Here is a 21,389-nt window from a genome sequence, read left to right on the forward strand (position 1 = left end):
CGGTGGGGTTAGTGTTGGTGGGGTTAGTGTCGGTAGGGTTAATGTCGGTGGGGTTAGTGTCGGGGGGTTTAGTGTCGGTGGGGTTAGTGTGGGTAGGGTTAATGTCGGTGGGGTTAGTGTCGGTGGGGTTAGTGTTGGTAGGGTTAATGTCGGTGGGGTTAGTGTCGGGGGGTTTAGTGTCGGTGGGGTTAGTGTGGGTAGGGTTAATGTCGGTGGGGTTAGTGTTGGTAGGGTTAATGTCGGTGGGGTTAGTGTCGGTGTGGGGTTAGTGTTGGTAGGGTTAGTGTCGGTGTGGTTAGTGTTGGTGGGGTTATTGTTGTTGGGGTAGGGGCTAGGGTGAGAGTTATTGGGTTAGGGTTTATAGGGTCAGTGTCAGGGTTGATCGGGTTAGGGTTGGTAGGGTTAGAGTTAAATCCTGAATTTCCTTTCCCCCCCAGTCTTTAGGTTTGATCACCACCTTTAACCGACCTCTTGGTCTGCTTCCTCCATCCTGACTGCATCAAGCACTTTGTGCACTGTAATCCACCTCTGCAGCCAGCACTGGCCTTACTTTATACAGTCAGTACCCCAGCATGAATACTATGTTTGTGATTGAAGGTTAGAGACGGATACAGAGAGGATGGAAAGAGACAGAAGTATGGGCAGACGAGGAGAAAAGAAATGAAGAGAGAGAGAGTGATGAATGTTGACTGTAACATTGTGTAACTCTGACAGATTATTCATTGTGCTATTAGTTTTCAGCAGCAGCAGCACACTGTTGCCAATCTACACAAAAGCGGCATACCAGCAATGGCCGTTGGGTTTAGAGTTTTCAATAATGTACTACTGAGGATTAAAGACTTCATAGTTGAGTTTTACATAGGTTGTCAACCTTTAACCGCTGCACAGTTGAAGCAGGAAACAAAATTTAAAGGTCAGTCAGTTCCTTGGAAATGAGAGTTAAGTTGCACGATCACTGCTAATAAAATCCCAAAGACTGTAAGTAGGAAAAGCAGCTTAGATTTTGGTGTATGGAAGTTTGAGTCAAAATCTGAGGGAGACTTGATTTTACAAACACCTCTACACCTTAAAACACATTATGAATTTGTGTGGGTAGCTAGCTAGCTTGATAGATGGATCTCTTCCATTCTGTTATGTCTTTCATTAGTTTTCTCCCACTCTTGTCCTTATTCGCTCCTCTGTATTTGCTCCCTTTGCTGTCGCCTCTAATTTTTTCTTCTCTCTCAGAGGAAGACAGATTATTAATGGGAATGTAAGTGAGTAAAGTAACAGCTCCCCTACTGCATCTCCCCTACATCACCAAAACACTCCACCCAAAATTCTGAATCCCCTGAGGGGCAAACTGCTTGCAGACCCTTCAGCGTCACAGCTTGTACAGATAAAAGGCTTCAGACATGGCTGAATAAATCCCGGTCCCGGCTTCAACCACGAGCAGAGGCTGAAGCGTCCAGCGCTGCGGTCGCCCGCCTCCCAGCCTGCTGTCCAGGGACAAACACAGCACAGATGGGGAGGCCGAAGGAAGGAAAGAAGACACAGGGAGAAAGGCAAACTCTTACTTCACCACTCAAGCTTCTCGGCTTCTCACTGTCAAGAGTGTGGTTGAAGGAAACATCCGTTTTTGCAAACCCAAGTCCCAGTCTTACTTCTTGCTGGTATCCTGCTCTGTTATGGAAATATTATGACGACAAAAGATTTGAGAGAGCAAAAGGCAAATTTGAGCCAAACTCAGTCTGCAAGACTCATAAGAGCAGAATTAGATTTGTGCATTGGGAGGACAGAATTGGGAGCGTAACGGATGATTTGAGCATCCAAGAGGAATTGTTTCAAATGGGACTGTCAGGTTCGTAATGATCAAAGATCAGCATTGCAGTCTCTTGAACGTAAACTCAAACTGAGAGCACCACTTGTTCAATTTGCAAGTGAGGAATCATGTAAAGGTCATTCTGTTGAGCCCTGGTACTTTCAAAATAAAAGCTGGTCAGTGGTGTTTTTAACCACCGGATAGAGACAAAGAGCAGTATTCGCTTATTGTCTCAAAAATGAAAATGCGTTGACATTAAAAGACACTTTCAGTTTATTGGAAAATGATTTGATTTGAAGTCATTTTCAGAATCAAATCTATTTAAAAGTAGCCACTAGTTATATATCATCCTGGCCGTGCTAGCTTTGTGTTAAATGATTTTTCTAGTGGGATTTCCCAAACCAGATCTCAGGTGTTTTTTTATTTTCTCTTTTTTCATTTTTTATAAATAATCTAGGAGGAGCATTGACTTAAAAAATGACAAGATCCTGACATCCAGATGTGGGTGTGTCCTGTTGCAGCCTGCTAGTCAAAAAGGGTTGGCAAGCAACTTCTTGCATTTTCAGGTGTTTAAATCTGAAATAGCCGGAGAAATTTGGGAGAGCAGACTCAGAAATGATTGTACACATGATCGGAATTGCACAATCTGAATTCTGCTCTGAGAAAAATGTGTGTGTGCTTTCACTTGCTGACTATGTAGTGCTCAGAAAAGTTTTGTGCTCCCTTGTCTTCAGTATGATTTTCATACTCTGGACACCAAGTAAGAAGAAAACAGGAAAATTGGAGAAAAACATTTTCCTTTTGTCCTCTTAAAACAAATTATTACAGAACATTAGGAATTTATATTAAATTAATGTGATGCAGTTCTTTGTTGCATGGAAATTTGGACCCCAACAAATCAAAATAACTTTGAGTTGACAGAGTTTTGGTCACGTCTTGCTACAACAGGATATAAAAAAATACGGTAAATAGAATTGGAGATTAGAGAGAGATCTAAGATTGTCTGAGCTTGTGGCTTTATCGCTCCTGTGAGATGACAACACCTTATCTCTGTCTCACTTCCATTTTAGGTCACTATCCAAGAAATTGAGCTTGCATACAGTATTAACATTGATAGGATTGTGTGTTTCAGAGACCTCTGTGGTCACAAAGGTCATCAGACTCACCGAGCAAATGATACAGGTTCTGTTTTAGGGTGGATTTCCCCTGAAACACACGAGCGTGCAGCCAAAACAAACTCCCGCTGATGGTTTGCCTCTTGCCTCCGGTCTCTCTGGCCTGCTTCTAGACAGCAGCCGAGGGACCCTCGGCGCTCAGAGGGAGGAGCAGAGGACTCCTCCGGCCCTCCCACCGGCTATAAGACCAGGGGCAGACGGAAACACTCAGACAGCAGGCACACGTGGAGCAAAGAGGCAGAGAGAGAGACAGACCACTAGAGAGAGAGAGAGAGATTCAGACTGCTGCCACAGACTGGGAGCAGTTTGTGCTATTGGGATTGAAACAGACAGATTTAGAAACTAAGAGCCAAGAAAGAGATCTAGAGAAGAAAGAGGCCATCTGACTTCATCATGCGATTTTAAATTTGGCTTTCGTCCAAAGGATTAACTGGAAGAAAAACTGACCTCTGGGATGTGAAGAGAGAAAAACAAGAGGGACCTGGAACCTGAAGCCACCTGTGACACAGCAGCTCTCAGGTCAAGTTGCTCTTGACCACTGACTGAGGATCAACTTGCTGATCTTTTAAGCCCAGCCTGATTCAGCCTCATCAGGGCTGCATCTGACTCACCTGGCTTAGCACATTTTGCAAAGAAGACAAGTTGGGGGTAAAGTAACGATTTACGGAGTGGACGCCTTTAGTCTACAGCATCAACTACCAATAACAAACTTAAAAACATTACAAGCTGAACCTTTACAAGTGGAAGTGCCACAAGGTCTGAATAGTAGCTGTCAGAACTGATTTGCGGTGAAGATGACATTTGCCATGCTGCGCACGGCGCCTCCCGCAGGCCGCTTCTTGTACGGCGACATCGCCCTCCTCTCTGAAGACGACGACGAGAACGGGAGCGAGGGCTCGGGCTCCGAGGAGCGCACCAGCAACTCATCCAACGCCTTCCGCCTGTCCTCCTCGTCACCATCTGCCTTTCACATCAAGGTGAACAGGAAGAGGAAGCTGTGCGGGGGAGTAGGTGGCGGAGGGGTAGATGTAGGGGCCATGGCAGGGAGGCTTGGCCCCCCAATGTCCCCTCCCCAACCGGAGGGCCGCCAGAGGAACGCGGCCAACGCGCGGGAGAGGGATCGCACCAATTCTGTCAACACAGCGTTCACAGCGCTGCGCACACTCATCCCCACTGAGCCTGCGGACAGGTGAGGAGCAACAAGAGTCAAAGTGGCTCAGCACACTAAATATAGTTCTTCCATCTGTGAACAAAAATAAGTAGACTCTGATGTAGCTCACAATTAAATTATTTTTGGGACAAGCTTGCAATCTAATTGAGGCAACACTGCATTTAATCATGAGTTGATATTTCCTGTAATAGATGTGTCATAGAGTTAGTGTCCAGGAAGTTGCCAGTGCAAACTTGAAATATTCGACAGCTAGTATCACTGTCTGTAAGTTCTTTATGTGTTGCACCATATTTTGAAATATAAAAGTGCAACAATTGCGTAACAATGCATGATCATGTTTTCACATTATTGTACACTTTTTAAATAATATAATAATGATATAAAAATATAATAATATGTAATATATTTTGATTAATACCATGAACCTTGTTCTCGTTTGATGATCAGGAAGCTGTCGAAGATCGAGACGCTACGTCTGGCCAGCAGCTACATCAGTCACCTGGGGAACGTCCTGCTCCTGGGCGAGGGGCTTCATGACGGACAGCCGTGCCACGCTCCCTCACCACCGTTCTTCCACGTTAACTCCTCCCCCACCCGAGGATCCGACCAATCAGGCCAGCCGAAGCACATCTGTACTTTCTGCCTCAGCAACCAGAGGAAAATGGTGAGCAGACGAAAAATTATAAATCAACAAGCAAGAAACTAAAAGGCCAAAGAAAAAAAATCTGTTTATAGTAAATCTCCAACAAAACAGTTACTATTTTAAAACGCTGCTAAATACTATGAAACATACAAGAAAATAATTAGCTTTTGATTGTCTCTGTGTGACCTTAACAACTATGATTATAAAAAAGTTTATGAAGGCTTTATTTTCTAAATGCTATAAACAGGGAACTTAAAAATAATTAATCCAGGATAAAAAGACAAACAAACAAACAAAAAAAACCAGCTCAGATTTAGCCAAAGGGAAAGCTGATCATTCTCTAGAGTGAAACGTCTTTTGGGAAACCGTGCAGTGCTTTAGGGTCAATTTGGTATTTAAAGCTGACCAGAGATCAGTGACTATGCCTATAAACCCGATTGGCCCTGAGGGACATTAAAAGCAGAACCTCTTTAAAGTCCTCTTTTGGGGTGAAGGACTGTGTATTATTGTTCTGTTGGGGGTTAGTTTTACTCGAGCAGGTGGCTCAAAAGTTCAGGCCGCTTTCTGAAACTCACTGCACATCACAGCAAAGTAGTGTGATTGTTATTCTGCCAGAGAGTGGGCTAACAACACACAGCACTGACAAGATGTGCACGACTGCTGCGTAAAAAAACATCCAACCCCAATTGTGGTGCTTTTTTCTTTCTGTTTTTAAGAATATGAATCTGAATTTTACAAGGGCACTTATGCAGCGAGTGAGATTTATGACCGGGAACCCATGAAATCCATCCAAAACCATGTGTATAATTTGAAGAATGTATTGACGTCAGCCTGAATAGAAGGTTTTAATCATAACTGACCTGAGATACAATGATTGGTAACTGGTAATGACTTTGTTCCACTATAACTGGATGTCACAAGACAAAAACTGCACATTTTATACATTCACCTCACAAAAACACTGGGTATTGTTGTCCTGCACAAAACAAACTAAAAAAACAACAATAGTTTTTCCAAAATGTACGGTCAGATGTTACATTTTTCCACTCTTCTTCCACTGCTGCACTGTCGGTCTACACCTCAATAGAGACACAGAGAAGGAGAATTTCATCCAGTCTGAAGTTCAACTCACATTTGATTGATTCAGCACAGGAAATCGACATAATCAAGAACACTCCCGGCACAAGAAAATCGTCAGTCTGATGAGAAATAGCAGGGAATGAAGAATTCCTATCAGCTGACTGAAAGAAAATTAATATATATGACTCCAGCAGCCTGTGCAGAGGATGATAGAGAGGTGACGTCCACTCAACTTTCCCCCTCTAACCTAGCCGCTGCCCATTTAGCAGGATTTATGGGTAAGGAGCTGACATCTGGCAGACTCCCCCGTTACCCCAGCAGTGTGTGAAAGCTAATACCCTCCTCAGTGTCTAAACCCAGAGACCCTTTAGCTGGGGGATAACCTGAGTCTCAGCAGTGTGTGTCTCCCCCCTCCCTCCTGCCTCCCCTCTGAACCGTCGTGAGTGAAAGCCTAGACGTCCTCAGCGTCTGAAACCCAGACACCCTCGGCTGGGAGATGGCTGAATCCTTCTCTCTGCTCTGTCTCTTTTTCTTTTTGCTTCAGTCTGTCCTCCATGAGTTCTTCACTTCTATTCTCTTCCTCCTCTACCCTTGCATGCTTCTCACTTTTTAATCTTTCCACAAGCATCTCTCGTTCCCCCTCCACTCCCTCAGCTCTCTGCATATCGATCAGCCTGGTGGAGGTCAGAGCTGTCAGTAGGAGCTGTGTAATACTATCTGCTGCTGTCAACTCGCTGCTGCAGACGCTGCATGACTGACCTGTAAATGCATGCTGGGTTGAAAACTATTTTGAAACGTTCTCATGTCAGACCCTTCAAATGTAGACACTTAGATTACTTGATGTCAGTCAGCTTATGCTGTTTCACATTAGCTCAACAACAGTTGGCACTGTTCTGTGTTGTGTATGATGTAGGCAGATCGAACTTTTAATGTTTTCATGCAGTGCACTGAGAAAGTGAAGCCAGGTGAAAGTTATTATCTCCCAATTTTCCCTCGACTGATTTATTTAAATCGATCCAAACCTATTACAAATGAGGAGAGAGAAGATGGGTTAGAGAAAGATTTATGAGCTTTAACTTACATATGGTTTGTGCAAAAGAAGTGAAAAGTAATATGTAAATTTAGTGTCATTTTCCTTTACTGTATCACATAAAATAATTCTCCCTTCCCAGATCCAGTTAAAGTGAATCAAATAAAAAGCAGAGCGCCTTTAAGGATATTGTTATTCCATTTTTTCGTCAAGAGATCCTAAGAAAACACAAAAAACAGCTCACAAATATGTAGTTTGATTTTAAAAAATGTCTCAGTAAATTCCTAAAAACAGCTGGGCACTCTAGTTTCTACCAGACGTTGCACAAACAGGAGTAAAGAGTCAGTTGTTTGGGGACTGTTTTCTGCGGCGGATTAATACACATTAGGTGCTCTAGTTAGCATTTACATGTACATGGGACCGACACAAAATAAGCTACAGTGCCCATGTTTATTGTAATGAAGAAACATGTCACTCAGTGCAAAGGTGCATCTTATGGATGTGTTATTAACAGGTTTTCTTTAAGACAACAATAATGATGACACAGATAATAGCTGTTCGGGGGATCAGTTCGTTGTTGGGTTCAGTCTCTTCACCAGACTTATCCTCTCAGGAGAAGCTTGAGGGATCCCAGGCTCACCTGGCATATAAATGGTTAACTGTGATTGGCAGAACCTAAGAGAATTTCATTTTCCCTGGAAAAGTGGCCATACAGTGTGTTTAAGTGGGCTAAAGGGCAGAGTCAGAGCTGGTGATTACAGAGAGGAAACGATTGTGAGGGTAAAATGAGACTTTGTGTCCTGAGTGCTCTCTCTGTATGTTTTCATGGTCATTGAGGTTCATCACAGCTGTCAGGTCTGCTTAGAGCAGCTGGTTCAATTACACTTATTTCCAATGTGAGAGAGGCTGAAAGTGAGAAAAGTACACGCTCATTTCCTCTTATTACATGTGTGTATACAGTATAACTGTTTCAAAACAAACAGTCACGTTAGTAATGACTACTGCATGTATTACATATTCACAGGAATACTAATGTGATTTCATTATTCTGTGTTTATGCACAAGATAATGACGGATTTTAGTTTAATTTTAATTCGGTTGAGGAGTAGATGATTTATTAATTATGTCCGAATGTTGCCGTGGGGAGGGGGATTTTCCAGAAAGTGAAATGAAATTTATTAAAAACTTCTCATTGTGGCTCTGCTGTGAAATACATGTATCTATATATCAGCTTTATGATGATGCATTTTTCATCTAATCCAATGGCTTTTTAATGGTTGATTTAGTTAAAGAATTTTCAGAATTCTTTGGACCCATGAACACTTTATCCTTCAGTTTTTCTGAACCTATTGAACACTTTCATTGCTCAGATTCAGTTTGATAATCATGGTTAAAAGCGCTTCTTCTTCATTACTGTTAGAGATTTTTCCCTCTCAAGTTGTCAACTATATCCACACAGGGACATTTTGACTTAGTATCCTTTGATAAGAAGCCAATCATCAACTTCATTCCTGACAAAATTTGACTTTACAAAAAAAAAAAAAAAAGTTCCGGTGTGGAGCAGCAGCAGTTTGGCATGGATACACAGGAGCCCAACTGATGCCTTTGATACACGCAGTAAAAAAAAAAATGCAAGGCGCTCCTGATGGCTACATCTGTAAATGAGATGTACGGGGCTGAGGATAGAGGATTGAGGTGAGCAGAGGGCTGCTTAAATCCCTGCGCTGTCTGGTTGATTGATGCAGATATCCTGTGTTAGGCCTCTCTGCTTGAGCTGATCAGTGCGACTGTCAGGTGCTTAGACTCAACCTACAGCAGGATTTTAATCTTTGTGGTGGTGTTATCTCCACTATAGGTCTGCTAAAAGTCACACTTAATGACCTTGAAACGTGTCGTACCAGGTGAGCATCTGCAGCGGTGCTTAAATACATATTTATCGGTGCCATAGGTGAAGGCAGCATATGGGTATAATGTTACTGAGTATTAATGAGATGATGTTTATTCAGCATAATCGCATACACAACAAAATGTGAAAGCTTTTTTGAATGTGACAATCTGCCTACTTTGTTGTCTTTAAAGGTGCACTATGTAGTTTTGGGGACGACATTTTAATTAGAAGAGAAAGAGCTTCATTGACTGATTTTTTTATGCCTAAACAAATTTAACAAACAAACAAACTGACCTTAAAGGACAACACAATTTCATACTGTTTTACTTTGTTTATATGTGGCGGACCCTGCCACCTTTCTAGCTTCAAACAGTGTTCTGAGGACCTTATTTTCCTCTGAGAACAGCTTGTTTATTCAGTTATGGAAAAATAAGTATTCCTGAGATGTATTATTACCTTATTAGTATTGTCAACGTTAAAATTTTGAGTCTGAATTTCTTCTCCAAAACTACATAGTGCCCCTATAAGGCTGTAGTGCTTGAAGCAATTTTACAGTTTCCTCCTCAACTGTGCCTTATTGCTTTTGGCCTGTAACAAGGAGAGGGTCAATTCAATTCAGTGGCAAACGTAAACAGAAGCAGCGAGTGATCTGCCAGTAACAGCGATCATGCTGAACTTTTTCCTCTTCAGCTGGGGATGACACGTCCAAACATTTTCCAAGATTTGAAATTTAAAGAAGCTCATTTGCCGAATTAAACGAGAATTTATAAGTTTAGAAACAAAATAAAAATCTGGAAAAATATAACTGCTATGATACTTATGGTGCGGTTGCTGTTAACAGACCATCGCTCCTTTGAGATGGTTGAGTTTAGTTGAGTTAACAAGCTTTCTAAGGCTCGGCCCTGACTTAATTCCAACTTGAAGGAATCTTATTTATGTGGAATTTCTAGAAATTAAAAAGAAATGTGTAAATTTAGCAAAACAGCACGGCTAACAAATGAGTATGCAGCTGCTAATATCACGAACAGCATTAATTTACCACTTGGCTGCTGTAAAACTTTTATGTGTGATGATTTTGGTGGGTGGCTGGAAAGCAGGGCGTATGGAAAGACAGTGGCACTAAAACTGCACCGTGCAATTGGAAACGGACTTATCTGCACTTGTGTGTTTGTGTGTGTGTGTGAGAGAGAGAGAGTAAATGTGAGAGTGTATGTGTGCCTCTGTATATATCTACGTGTGCTTGTTAATTTTGAGATTGATGTGAGTGACACAGATTGACATTACCTCCCTGTAGATATACAGTTAAAACTCACACACACACACACACACACACACACACACACACACACACACTGGCTGGCTCTCTGTGTCTGGAAGTCATTGGCAGTGCAGAGCGGAGCAACAAATGAGCTAATTGTTCTGTAAATGATTTATCCTCTGCTGAGGCCTGTACAGCCAGTGTTTAATTCAGCTGCTGCTATTAGAAACACATTGACGTTGGGCTTTGATGGTGATGTTAAAGAAGCCTGGAAACCGCTCTCTGTGAAACGCCCTCGCTGCATGCTTACACACACACACACACACACACACACACGAGTATGACACACACACACGCACGACATATAAGGGTACAGTGCACCACACTCAGAGACTTTTATCAAAAGCATTTCATTCTCTCTTTGTTTTTTTCTTGCATTTTCACCCAGACGGCAGTTCATTGCGTCTTTCTAGACACCCAAAGAAAAAAAAAAACCTCATATATGATTACTCATTTAAAGAGCCCTGGATCACGACTGTGCTTTCAACACTTTCTAAAGTAATGGTTTGCAGGAAGTTGTGGAAGCAGAGATGGAGAAGCAGAGAAAGAGAGGCGGAGAAATAGCCAGCAACTCAGCGGGATAATCAACTTTGCTATTTATCCGACCTCCAGTTTAGACAGTTTGGTTTGTCGAAACTACACTTTGCTTCTTTATTGAGATCAAATGAAGCGTGCACCTTAAGAGGGCTTAATTGCATGGATAGGACTAATGACTGTGGTCGTTTGGTTATTAGTCTGTTTTCACTGGAAAAAGCATGATGTCACCTTCATGAAGTTTTGAGGTCATAGATGAAAACTAAATTACCCTCATTTACTGATAATGCTGGTGTTGACTTGCAGTTAATGTTTTGTGCCTCAAGAGCGAGAGCTTCGCCTGTTCGCTTCTCAGTTCGAGCTATTCTAATGAGGTGCATCAGATATAATACACTGCAGGCAATTTTAAGATGTATTCTTGCCCACGTTCGGTGTGCGTCTGTGCGTGTGTGTGAGCCTGGCTCTGTGTATGACGTGTGCCTTCATGCATGGACCTGTCTGTGTATTTTCAGCACAGATGGAAGCAGTTAAACCCTAATTTAACGCCAGCAGAAGAAGTCGGGTCAGATAACTAACAAAATCTATTAGCAAAACTATCATTCTGTTGTCATTTGGTCTTTAGGGAAAGGGTTGCTCACGGAGCAAATTAAAACAAAACTACAGGAAAATGATCCAGGGAAAGAGCAAATCACAGAGAAAAGCAGACATTGGTGCAGTTTCTTAAGACAATATGTACTGAAGGTAATGACATACTGGCTGTTGCAGGGTGCACATCTTAGCACTGATGATAAGCAGAATGAAGTCATCAAAATGAAGTGGAGCTTGTTCTGGAGTCATTACAACCGATTATTAAAGGGGCACTATGTAGTTTTGGAGAAGAAAGTCTAACTCAGAATTTTAATATTTACAACATCAATGAGGTCATAATCTAACTCAGAAATATTGATCTTTTCTGTAACTGAATAAACAAGCTGTTCTCAGAGGACAATAAGGTCCCCAGAACACTGTTTGAAGCTAGAAAGGTGGCAGGGTCCGCCAAATACAAACAAAGTAAAACAATATGAAGTTGTGTTGTCCTTTTAAGGCCAGCTTGTTTATTCAGTTTATTCAGTCATGAAAACAGAGTTTGTTTGTTAAGTTTGTTTAGGTATAAAAAAATCAGTCAATGAATCTTTCTCTCCTGATAAAAATGTCGTCCCCAAAACTACGTAGCGCACCTTTAAAATGTGGGAATAATTATATGCATGTGTGGCCGGCTGGTGCGAATTACATCTGATTAGGCAATCTAAGATAAATCGGCTGTTTTTCAGAAGCCATCAGGATGCTTATTAGCCAACCACAGTGAACATGAAGTAAATGTCTGATGTATCCAAGCCACATAATGTCAGACTGTGGTTTACAGCTTAATTTAAGCGCCTGATGTGTTATTTATTACAAGACATCAGCATTTTAATTTGAATGTATGTCTGTAATCTTCTAATCGATGATCGTTAACGAGAGTAATTACAGCTTCTATTAGACACTCGAGGGAGCTGACGTATAGTCACATATTTTCACTGGATAAACTAAAGGGATATTACCAGTTTTCATTTCATGGTTGAATACTAATCTCCTTATACGATTGTCGGGCCAGTGACCAAGTGGAATTATTTTTTCCAACCAGTCATTCCTCTCTCCACGCAGCCAGAAACTAAATTAGATGTTTATATTTGACAGAGCGATTTAACACAGGAAAAAAGAGAGAGAAAGAGAGCCGGGGAGCGTGCATGGAAAATCCACATTTATAGGTAAAGGAACAGCCCGGATTGAGTTTCGGAAAAATAATACTAAAAGTTTGAATTTGAGTTGATAAGATGTCTTGAAGAGAGTGTTTACTGTCTTCACGTTCGAGTTAAAACAGGCTCCTTTCACGTCGATCAAACAACAATATTGTTCCAGCGTGGTAATATCATCACATCGTATCTAAAGTAAACATCATCAGGTAATCATATTAGTGTTGGACAAATCACCCCCCTGGGAGGTCACTGGTATGTCCGTGTGTGTGTGTGTGTGTGTGGGTGGGTGGCTGGAGAAAGAGAGAGCAGAGATGTCATCCGACCATGCCCTATTAGTCTTAGGAGATTGTTTTGACTACCAGGCGAGCCTTAAAGCCCCCCTCCTCCTGTTTTGACTGAACCAGTTACACTCCAGCTGAACCGCCCTCACCAGCTACAGCTGTGCTTCCCAAACCGCTGCTGAGCGCTCGCAGCGGAACGTGAGCTGATTCCGAATGATTTCATTGTAATTTGATGTAATTTGGTAAATCATCCAATTGTCATGTACCCACTTTCTCTCAACTGCTTCAAGTAGTTTTATATCCACGGATAAATACTTACAATTTTTCCACGGTGCCTTCCAACTCTCTGTTTTTCATAGTTTGTGTTAGGAGAAAGCACAATAATAGTCAGGACAAAAGTTTTCCAGGCTCTGTGTGAAACTTATGAGATGATTCCATGTGGAGTGTGTGTGATAGCAAAATAAAACTAAAAACAAAAACTTAAAAAGACACTTCTCAAGTCATTTAGGCTTCTAGACACTACTAATAGTCATTCAAAGCTATTGGTTAGTGACCATCAGTTGTTCATTATTCCTTTAACTGCATTGTGGAACAAGTTGAGTACCTATGAACAGTCCTGTCCCTTAGAAATTTACATTTTAATAATACTCATTGGTCATAATTAAAATCAAACGTAAAGCTGCCAGGATTATGTTCCCTGGCAAGGTTCCTTCCAGTGAAGGAAGTGAGACTGTTTTGGACATTTTGTAACTTGAAGAGAGGCGGTCAGCATGGAAGGATGGGTGTCAAAGTGCAGGACCTGGACCCCAAAAAACCAGGGTTCGATTCTTTACTTTGCTGGTTTGTCTCTGCCCACACTTCAAGGTTTGCAAAGGTTTGATTTGGCCCACCAAATGTTTCTAGCGAAAAAACAAGAATTTACAGTTATAATAATATTGTTCCTTCTGCTATTTTTTATTTTCTTGTTGTTCCAATACTCATTTCCTGCAGAATAGATACACCTGTACAAGCTGCACTCTCTCGCTCTCTCTTGCCTCCGACAGTGAGTTGATACACTCAGCGCTATAGTGAACACATAGGCCCACCTCTTCTCAAGATGGTCAGAACTACATAAACTTAGATGCTGTTGTGCTTAATACACAGTACACAAGTTGTTTTTTTAATCTTTTAATAAATATCTAAGGTAGAAATTCCAGTATAGCGACAACACTACAATACAACACAACAGTTTTTTTGGGTTTGACCCCTGGTCCACCATTGAGATTCAGTTTTAGCTTCTGAGGTCCACACAGTTTACAGTGACAATATAAAAGCACACATTCACACTACTCATCACAATACACTGGCATAATAAATCGTAATGCACCTCTACTGTGAATAAAACAATAGTTAACAAAAAACAATGAAAATAGACAAAGCAAATGGTAAAAGTCAGGCAATAAAGCACTTTTGTTCAGGATAGGAAAGGATTTTGGTTTTGAGTAAATGTTAATACAAAAAATAGAAAAACAAACTAGTATCAAGCCTTGTGGCTGCAATGATTCTGGTATACTGAGCACCAAGGAAAGATCCCTGGTAATTAGAAAAGCACAACAAAAAGTACCTGGTTATAGACACTGCAAAAAAAAAATGTCTATTTGCATACAAAGCTAACAACATAATGGTGGTGATGATGGTTCATGTTTAAATATAAGCAATCATACAATGATCCTCAGCTCTCGGTCCAGCTGGAGGACATATTGACAATAATAACTCCTATTTCTCCTCTCACTAACCTCAATCAGTGGGAGGACCGATTCCTGTCCAAATCCTATGATCTCACTCCCTCATTACCGCCTGATACCCTTCCAAACACCTACCCACCTTTGTTGATGTCAGTCAAACGGATTTTTCCAAACACCTACACTTTGTGCACGGTCTGAGAGGAAATGTGTAACAGGTGTTCGGCTGATGAGAGGAAGGCGAGGGGGAGGCGAGAGGGTTAGTCGAGACGATATGAGAAGGGGAAAGAAAAGTCAGGAGAGGACAGGAGTGCAGGGAAGCTGACTGACGCTCTAGAAAATGAAGTTTTACCTGTTTTCACTTGCTTTTTTACACATCTGTCCATAGAAGGTGACCACAAAGTAGGTTACAACAGCCTAAGATCATTTTCTATGAGTTGATCAAACATCAGCACTAACAAGTCATTAAAAAAAGCGATCACGTGTTCTGTATCACCCCTTGGTGTGTTCAATAAAATCCCCTGACTGTAGCTTGGAAAGTGAGTGGTACTGTAGATGGCCTGAGACGTGAGCAGAGCAGAGGTTAGGTGAGGAGGGAAAATGTGATGTTATTTTCCTGGCCAGATAGAGAAAGCCTCCTCACCAGCCAGGAAATCAAGGCTTTTCTATGCTGATACCACAGATAAATGAGAAGCATATCATCATGCAGCGCTGTCATACATCAGCTCATGATGTCACTCCTCAGGCCATGATAAAGTTAGCTACCACAGTTCATGTACAGTATGTATGCTACTGTGTTTGTGTGGGTTTACTGCATGCAGTCAAAGTCAATTTACTTTTTCAACCCTGTTGAAGTAAAAAAAACAACCACATAAACCTACTGTGCCAGTGATCCCAGTAAAACAGTATCTATTTCCACAATATGCATTACTTTCTCCTGGAGTCCCATTTGGATTTATTGGCAGATACGGAATATAATACTCATAATTGTTTTTAATTAGTGTATAAACACCTTAAACTAAGAACAGTTGTGTTGCCTTAGAATGAGTCCTTAATATCTACAGAAGGAGCGTCCTTGGACTCCGCCATGTTGCACTGGCTCTAGAGAGGGCCTTTCTCATTTTTTTTAGCCACTGTAGGTTTTCCTACATGCTTGGAAGGGGAGGGTGAGGGGTATTCAGTTGGTTGCCATCTGCAACCTCATCGCTGGATGGCAAAAATCCTACACTGGAACTTTATCTCTCTAGAAGGGTTGTAATATAGTTGTTCCTGTGTTTTACATTGAGGAGTTTATAAACCTCCAGAAGGATTCTTTCAAAACCAAGAGATGATAAATTGGGACAAAGATCAAATACAGAAATGACTAATGATGAGCATCTTCTTTTGTTTGAGCCAACTTCGAATCATTGAGAAGAATATTTTTGAGAAATTGGGGAAGGTGCTTCATCACTTTCTTACCAAGAGTTTGCTGAAAAGATTGATATCAGACTCGTGAAGGTGAATATTAAGCTACAGCCAGCAGCAAGCTAGCTTAGCTTAGCATTAAGACTGGAAAAAGGAGGAAAAAGCTAGTCTGGCTCGATCCAAAAGTAAGAAAATCTCTCTAACAGCACCTTTGAAGGGCCCATATTCTTTTTCATTATGTAACAGGTCTAGTTGCAAATGCTCTACCCACAGAGAAATGTATACAGCCCGTATTCAGAAACTGTTCCTTCAAACGAGCTGTTACGACTTCGGTAAGGTTGTGATGTCACAACTTTACAGTCACTACCCTCAGCCACGCAAACACACATGGTGAATAGAGGTGCTTCAGCAGTGAACAGTATGAGAAAAATAATGTGTTTTTTGAACAATAAAGCATGTAAACATTTTCAAGTTTACACCTGAAATAAAAGTCTGAACCTGAAAATGAGCATAATATGGGACCTTTAAAGCTCACCAATGTTTTATTTGTCAAAAATGTTGGGGTGTAAGATGTTTTGTGTGGTTTTACAGGGAGTTATGTGCCGCAAGCTGTCTGTTACTCGTCTCCATGCTATTTAAGCTGGGCTATTCCTTATTGATTTCAGTGTCGAATCCTCAATGATGTGAGATGTTATTTCTCTCTCTTGCAGAACAAAGACAGAGACAGGAAGACGGCCATCAGAAGTTAACGACAAGGACACAAACCACACGGATAAAACGCTCGTCACTCTGACCGGGCTTTCAGTGATTTTACAGTTACTGCAACTTGAAGCCTTGTCATGCATTTCAAAGACTTTTGAAGGACTTCTTTAGCACTTCCAGGACTTTTCAAGGAACTTTACCAAGCATTTCTTCTTCTTTTTAAAACTTTTTATATCACCTTACAAGAACTTTTTTTTACTTTTTAGGGCGTCTTCAAACATGTTTGAAACACTTCTGAAAAGTTGAGCAGTACTTTAAAGGGCTTTCACATGATTATCAAGACCATGAAGAACCTTTCAACACCACTTTTTACTGACTCAGTGACTCTTTGCTCAGAGTCTGGGGAACTTACGGCACATGATTGAACAACACACAGAACCCATGAAAGACAACTTTGTACTCATCAAAAGCTGTGTGTTATTAATGTGTAAACTGAAATATAAATGTATATTTATGTGACATAACATTATATAATGAAACTATGTTATTTAACCAGCATCATGACAAGTTTAAGGTGCAAAACATTGGCTATTGACACAGTTTATGGCATCACAGAAAACATGCTGGAACGTTTGTGGTACTGGTCATTTCTAATAATCATTTCTGAACATGTCTAAATGCTGGAAAATAACTCAAGATGACCAATAAATTGTATGTATATCTGGAAGTTCAATCATATGTTGGTGGTATTTTGAGCCTATTGTACTCTCGAATCCTCCCCAGTTCCAACCAATAAACATTATAAAAGTTTCCACTGTGAAACTATCCCGCGTCATAGAGACATTTTAATACCAAATGGTGGTTTTATCATACTTTAGCTCATTCAGGCAGCTAGGGGAGAGATAATTTTGGAAGTTTCAAATAAATTCCTTCACAAAGGAAGCAGCACAGCGAGGATAAGTGGAGGTTCCACAGTGGCTACACCTGCAGCTCACATCAGCCTAATTCCTAGTTTTACTCTTGGCTGTCTCTCTCTCTCTCTTTCTCGCTTACTTTCTTCTCTTCTGGGGCACCCAGATCAGATCAGAGCAGACAGAGACAGAGAGGGTTTGAAGATGAGGCGGACAAGAGGGGTTTTGAGGAGCAGAGGAAAAGGCAAGCAGGAGAGAGAGAGGGAGGGAAAAAAAGAGAGCAGAATTGAATCTGCAGGTACGGCTGTTTGGACATCTGCCTGTGTCCCCTTGCTGTCCTCTTCTTTACCTTTCCACATGCGTTCTCTCTTCTCCTCCTCTCCTCCTCTGCTCTTCCTCTCTTTTCCCCAGAGTGCCACTGGCCAGAGTCTGGTTGGTGATGGCTTTCCAGCGTGTTTAGCCACGCACTTCTTACCCTTTCCTTACCTAGTTTTTCTCATCTATCTATCTATCTATCTATCTATCTATCTATCTATCTATCTATCTATCTATCTATCTATCTATCTATCTATCTATTCATTCATTCATTCATTCATTCATTCATTCATTCATTCATCCATCCATCCATCCATCCCTTTTTTCACTACCTTTTCCATTCTTTCCATCCCACGCTCCCTCTATCCCTCTTTTTCAGCTCTCCAAATCTGTCCACTGCCTTCATGGAAAATGATCAGGGCATTAGCCATGTGGAATTTTGCCCCTTTCATTTTTAAAATTGTCACATCTCTCATAATATCTCAGGTTCTGCAACAACACATTCAAGGAGAAACCAAAGTTGCACCGCAGAGTTGATGTGAGAGAAATGCTTGTACTTTTCTAGGATTCTTCTTGTAGTTTTTGCAGGTTTATTAGAGAAAATGGCTTTGGAAAGACAGAATCTATTAATATAGAGTCCATGTTGTCCTAGTTCAGCTTCTTAACAGCGGTATTTCTGAAGCCATTTTCCACCATTAAGCGAAATGTAAATGAGCCGTTCTTTTAATGGAGGCTCACTCCTGCGCTGCACCGGTTTGCCGTTTCCAAATTATTTTTTAACAATGCTAACAAGCTGTTTCTGCGACTGAGGTGCCAATTATGGAGCTTTTTCCTACAATGTGACAAGTGCCTGCTGAAGAAAAACAACCAACAAAAATCCGAGCGTCAGCTTGATCGCACTGCCAAAACACAGTTTTTAGTGGAAGCGGCCCTGAAAATCAAAGCTGATTTATTGTGTGTGCAATCTCACAAACACCCCAAAACTATAAACAGTACCAAACACTTTTAGTCGGTGTTAGAGTTAATGTGTCTGAGTTTTCCTCGGAGTGATGTCATGTAAAGGACACTCAATTTAATGAAATAACTTACAAAGGTGATGAAGGGGGAAAAGGTGCGGATTTCAATTTGGGAGTAGAGAAAGACTGAAAAATATGGTTTCACAGTTGATAGCATGTGTTATGAAGTCTAGCAAAGAACAAGAATTGCAGCCAAATAATGAACTGAAGATAGTTGCAATGTCCCTCCTGGAGAACCGCTTATACCAAAGACCAAATGCAGTTCTGGCATATTATGCTCGACAATGCCCTTTAAACTAAAGTGCCAGAGCTGGTTTTTCCTCCCAAAACGTAACGCAGGGAAACAAAAGACTAAATCTCAGGGCGCAGTTTTAATGTAAGTGGTCCCTGCTGCTCGCTGGTTCCTGAGACAAAGGTTTGAAAAGCACCGTGCGACTTGTTTAAAAGATCTTAGTTCTATTATGAGCCGATGAGACGTAGATAATCTTACTGCTGAGGGTTTTTTAAAAGGAAGCAAAAGCTTTGAAAAAAGCTCCGTGTGTCTAGTGTGTCCTAATGACTTCTGGTCCAGTTAGTCTGAGAGTCTGATCTCTCTAGCAGGCCGTCTGTCTGAGCAGCAGTGAGGGGGGAAAAAGAACCGGTTCCTCCCACACAGACCAGATCAGGTTCCCCCCAACGCCTACACACGCACAATTTAGCGCACACACACAGATGACCATTTACACACTCATACGCCGATGAACTTACATATGCACAAATAGATGGATGTATGCATGCGTGTGCAGTCACACGCTCGCTCGCATGTGCGCACACACTAAGCAGGAGGATCTGTGATATAGCTTAGCTGTTAATGATCTCTGTGTTTTACATTGATGAAAACAGATCAGCTGAGAGGGCAGACTGCTGTGGTGAATTTAAGTGGGCGGTTTTGGACCAAGGTGAACCGGAGGTTGGACGATCCACTGGCTCTTATTATCAATATAATGGTGTCTGACGAAGATGCCCCCATGGAAATCTGGCATGTGAACACTGATAGCTGAAGCAATAAAGAGCAGCTTTTGTCCTGGCATTCGCAGAGCCTTACATCTTGATTTCAACGGGCAGGTTTCTGTGACCTCGCATGTGCGGCGCTGTTTTGTTCCGTCCTCCACGCGGCTTCATATCCCACCGGAAGTGTTGTTGAAGCAGAAGGTCATATCTGCCTAATATTGTTGACTTGCTCAGACTGTGTTTATTTCATCATTTCTTCTTGAGTTTTGTTCTTCTACCAGGGGTGAGTAGACTACACTGGTTAAACTATTTCATTTTTGTCTTTTTTAAGTGTGTTTATTGCCATTATATCCAGTTTTGTTGTGCTGTAAATCCAGAGTCTGCACAGGATGTTTTATTTTGAAAATTGACCGAATTCCTTGAAAAAATAGACTTGACACATATTCTCCACAGAGCAGAATGGAGAGCTGCTTATAAGAGGTGCTATGGTCTTGTAGGTTCCTCATATGAGCGACCCCTTTAACATTACACAAAATCCTTTGAGTCATTGTTAAAGCTGCTGTAAGTGTTGTCTTCATTTTAGCTAACTTTCTGTCCGTTTGTGGTTAGCAATCCCCTCCCTCATCTCTACGTCACCACATGAATGTGCAGCGGTAATTGCCAGACATAGCAGCAAATGGGATGATCCTGCTCTCTGCATGTTCAGGAGCAGACAGGACCGCCTCTTTATGGAGTTCTCTGTTCTGATTGGATAAAGTGGGCAGGGATACCAGAAAATGTATTTTCCCATTTATTGCATGAGCAGGAGGAGTATAGACATGAGTGACTGACCAAACACTGTATAACAGTGATTAATGTTGGAATACAGACCTTTTTAACACTTATTTTAATAAAAACATATATCACTTAAAGCAGCTTTAATATGAATATAATCATTTGCGCAGCTTTAAATTGGCTACTTGTGAATGTTTACGTCAGGTAACTGCTTGGTTTCATGTATTTCTTTAGCCCAATCCTCCAATATAGACTCAGTGACTGGTGAGTAGGAAACTGAATGTGAAATTTACAATTCTCAAATCAAATTTGTTTTAAAAAACCACCACTGCTTTTTACAAATAAGTCTAGACCGGCTCTTGGACTCACTCTCAAAAGCATAAACAAGTCATGTCTACATTTTTCAACTGTCATAACATGAGAATCAGTGGAGGAGACAGGAGCACTTCCTGTTTTTTTTCCAACTCATCCATGTTTTTGCGCTCAGATGGTACCCAGCTGAATAAGGTCTATTAATTAAAGATGGATAGGTAGCAGTGCTTTTCCTGAAGCATGACCTCCTGTTGACATTGGAGCAGAAGTTTCCTCTGGTGTCCTCTCCTGCTCTGTAGGCCTGTTGGCCAACTTCCTGCCTCCACTCGAACTGTCTCAATAAAACATAAAGAACAAAGATATAAAAACGTGGAGGAAAGAGCGAAATGCACCTTTAGGAACATTAGTCTTTCCAACCCAAGTGGGAACTGAGCTACGCAAACACACACACACACACACACACTACACTACACACACACGCACACACGGCAGGAGACTAACTGCTCCAAGTGGGAGCTGTGCTGCTGAGGGCCGGATGAAAGGAAACA

At 41.4% G+C, this 21,389-nt stretch overlaps 1 protein-coding gene across 1 annotated transcript; it reads left to right on the plus strand.

The window, feature by feature from the left end:
- The first annotated feature begins 3,770 nt into the window (after positions 1–3,770).
- On the plus strand, positions 3,771–16,615 carry LOC141012579 (basic helix-loop-helix transcription factor scleraxis-like). Its single transcript, XM_073486087.1, has 3 exons — positions 3,771–4,165; positions 4,595–4,811; positions 16,532–16,615. Exons 1-3 carry the CDS (start codon positions 3,771–3,773, stop codon positions 16,568–16,570), a joined length of 651 nt encoding a protein of 216 aa, XP_073342188.1. The 3' UTR covers positions 16,571–16,615.
- Positions 16,616–21,389: the final 4,774 nt, after the last annotated feature.

This window comes from Pagrus major, chromosome 17 (genome assembly GCF_040436345.1).
Source record: "Pagrus major chromosome 17, Pma_NU_1.0".
Taxonomy (NCBI): domain Eukaryota; kingdom Metazoa; phylum Chordata; class Actinopteri; order Spariformes; family Sparidae; genus Pagrus; species Pagrus major.

Excerpts from the sequence above, each read along its gene's own strand:
- LOC141012579 (XM_073486087.1), top strand. The coding sequence starts at position 3,771 with ATGACATTTGCCATGCTGCGCACGGCGCCTCCCGCAGGCCGCTTCTTG. Across the intron at positions 4,166-4,594 it reads CCCACTGAGCCTGCGGACAG|GAAGCTGTCGAAGATCGAGA; the intron begins GTGAGGAGCAAC and ends TTTGATGATCAG. Across the intron at positions 4,812-16,531 it reads TCAGCAACCAGAGGAAAATG|AACAAAGACAGAGACAGGAA; the intron begins GTGAGCAGACGA and ends TCTCTCTTGCAG.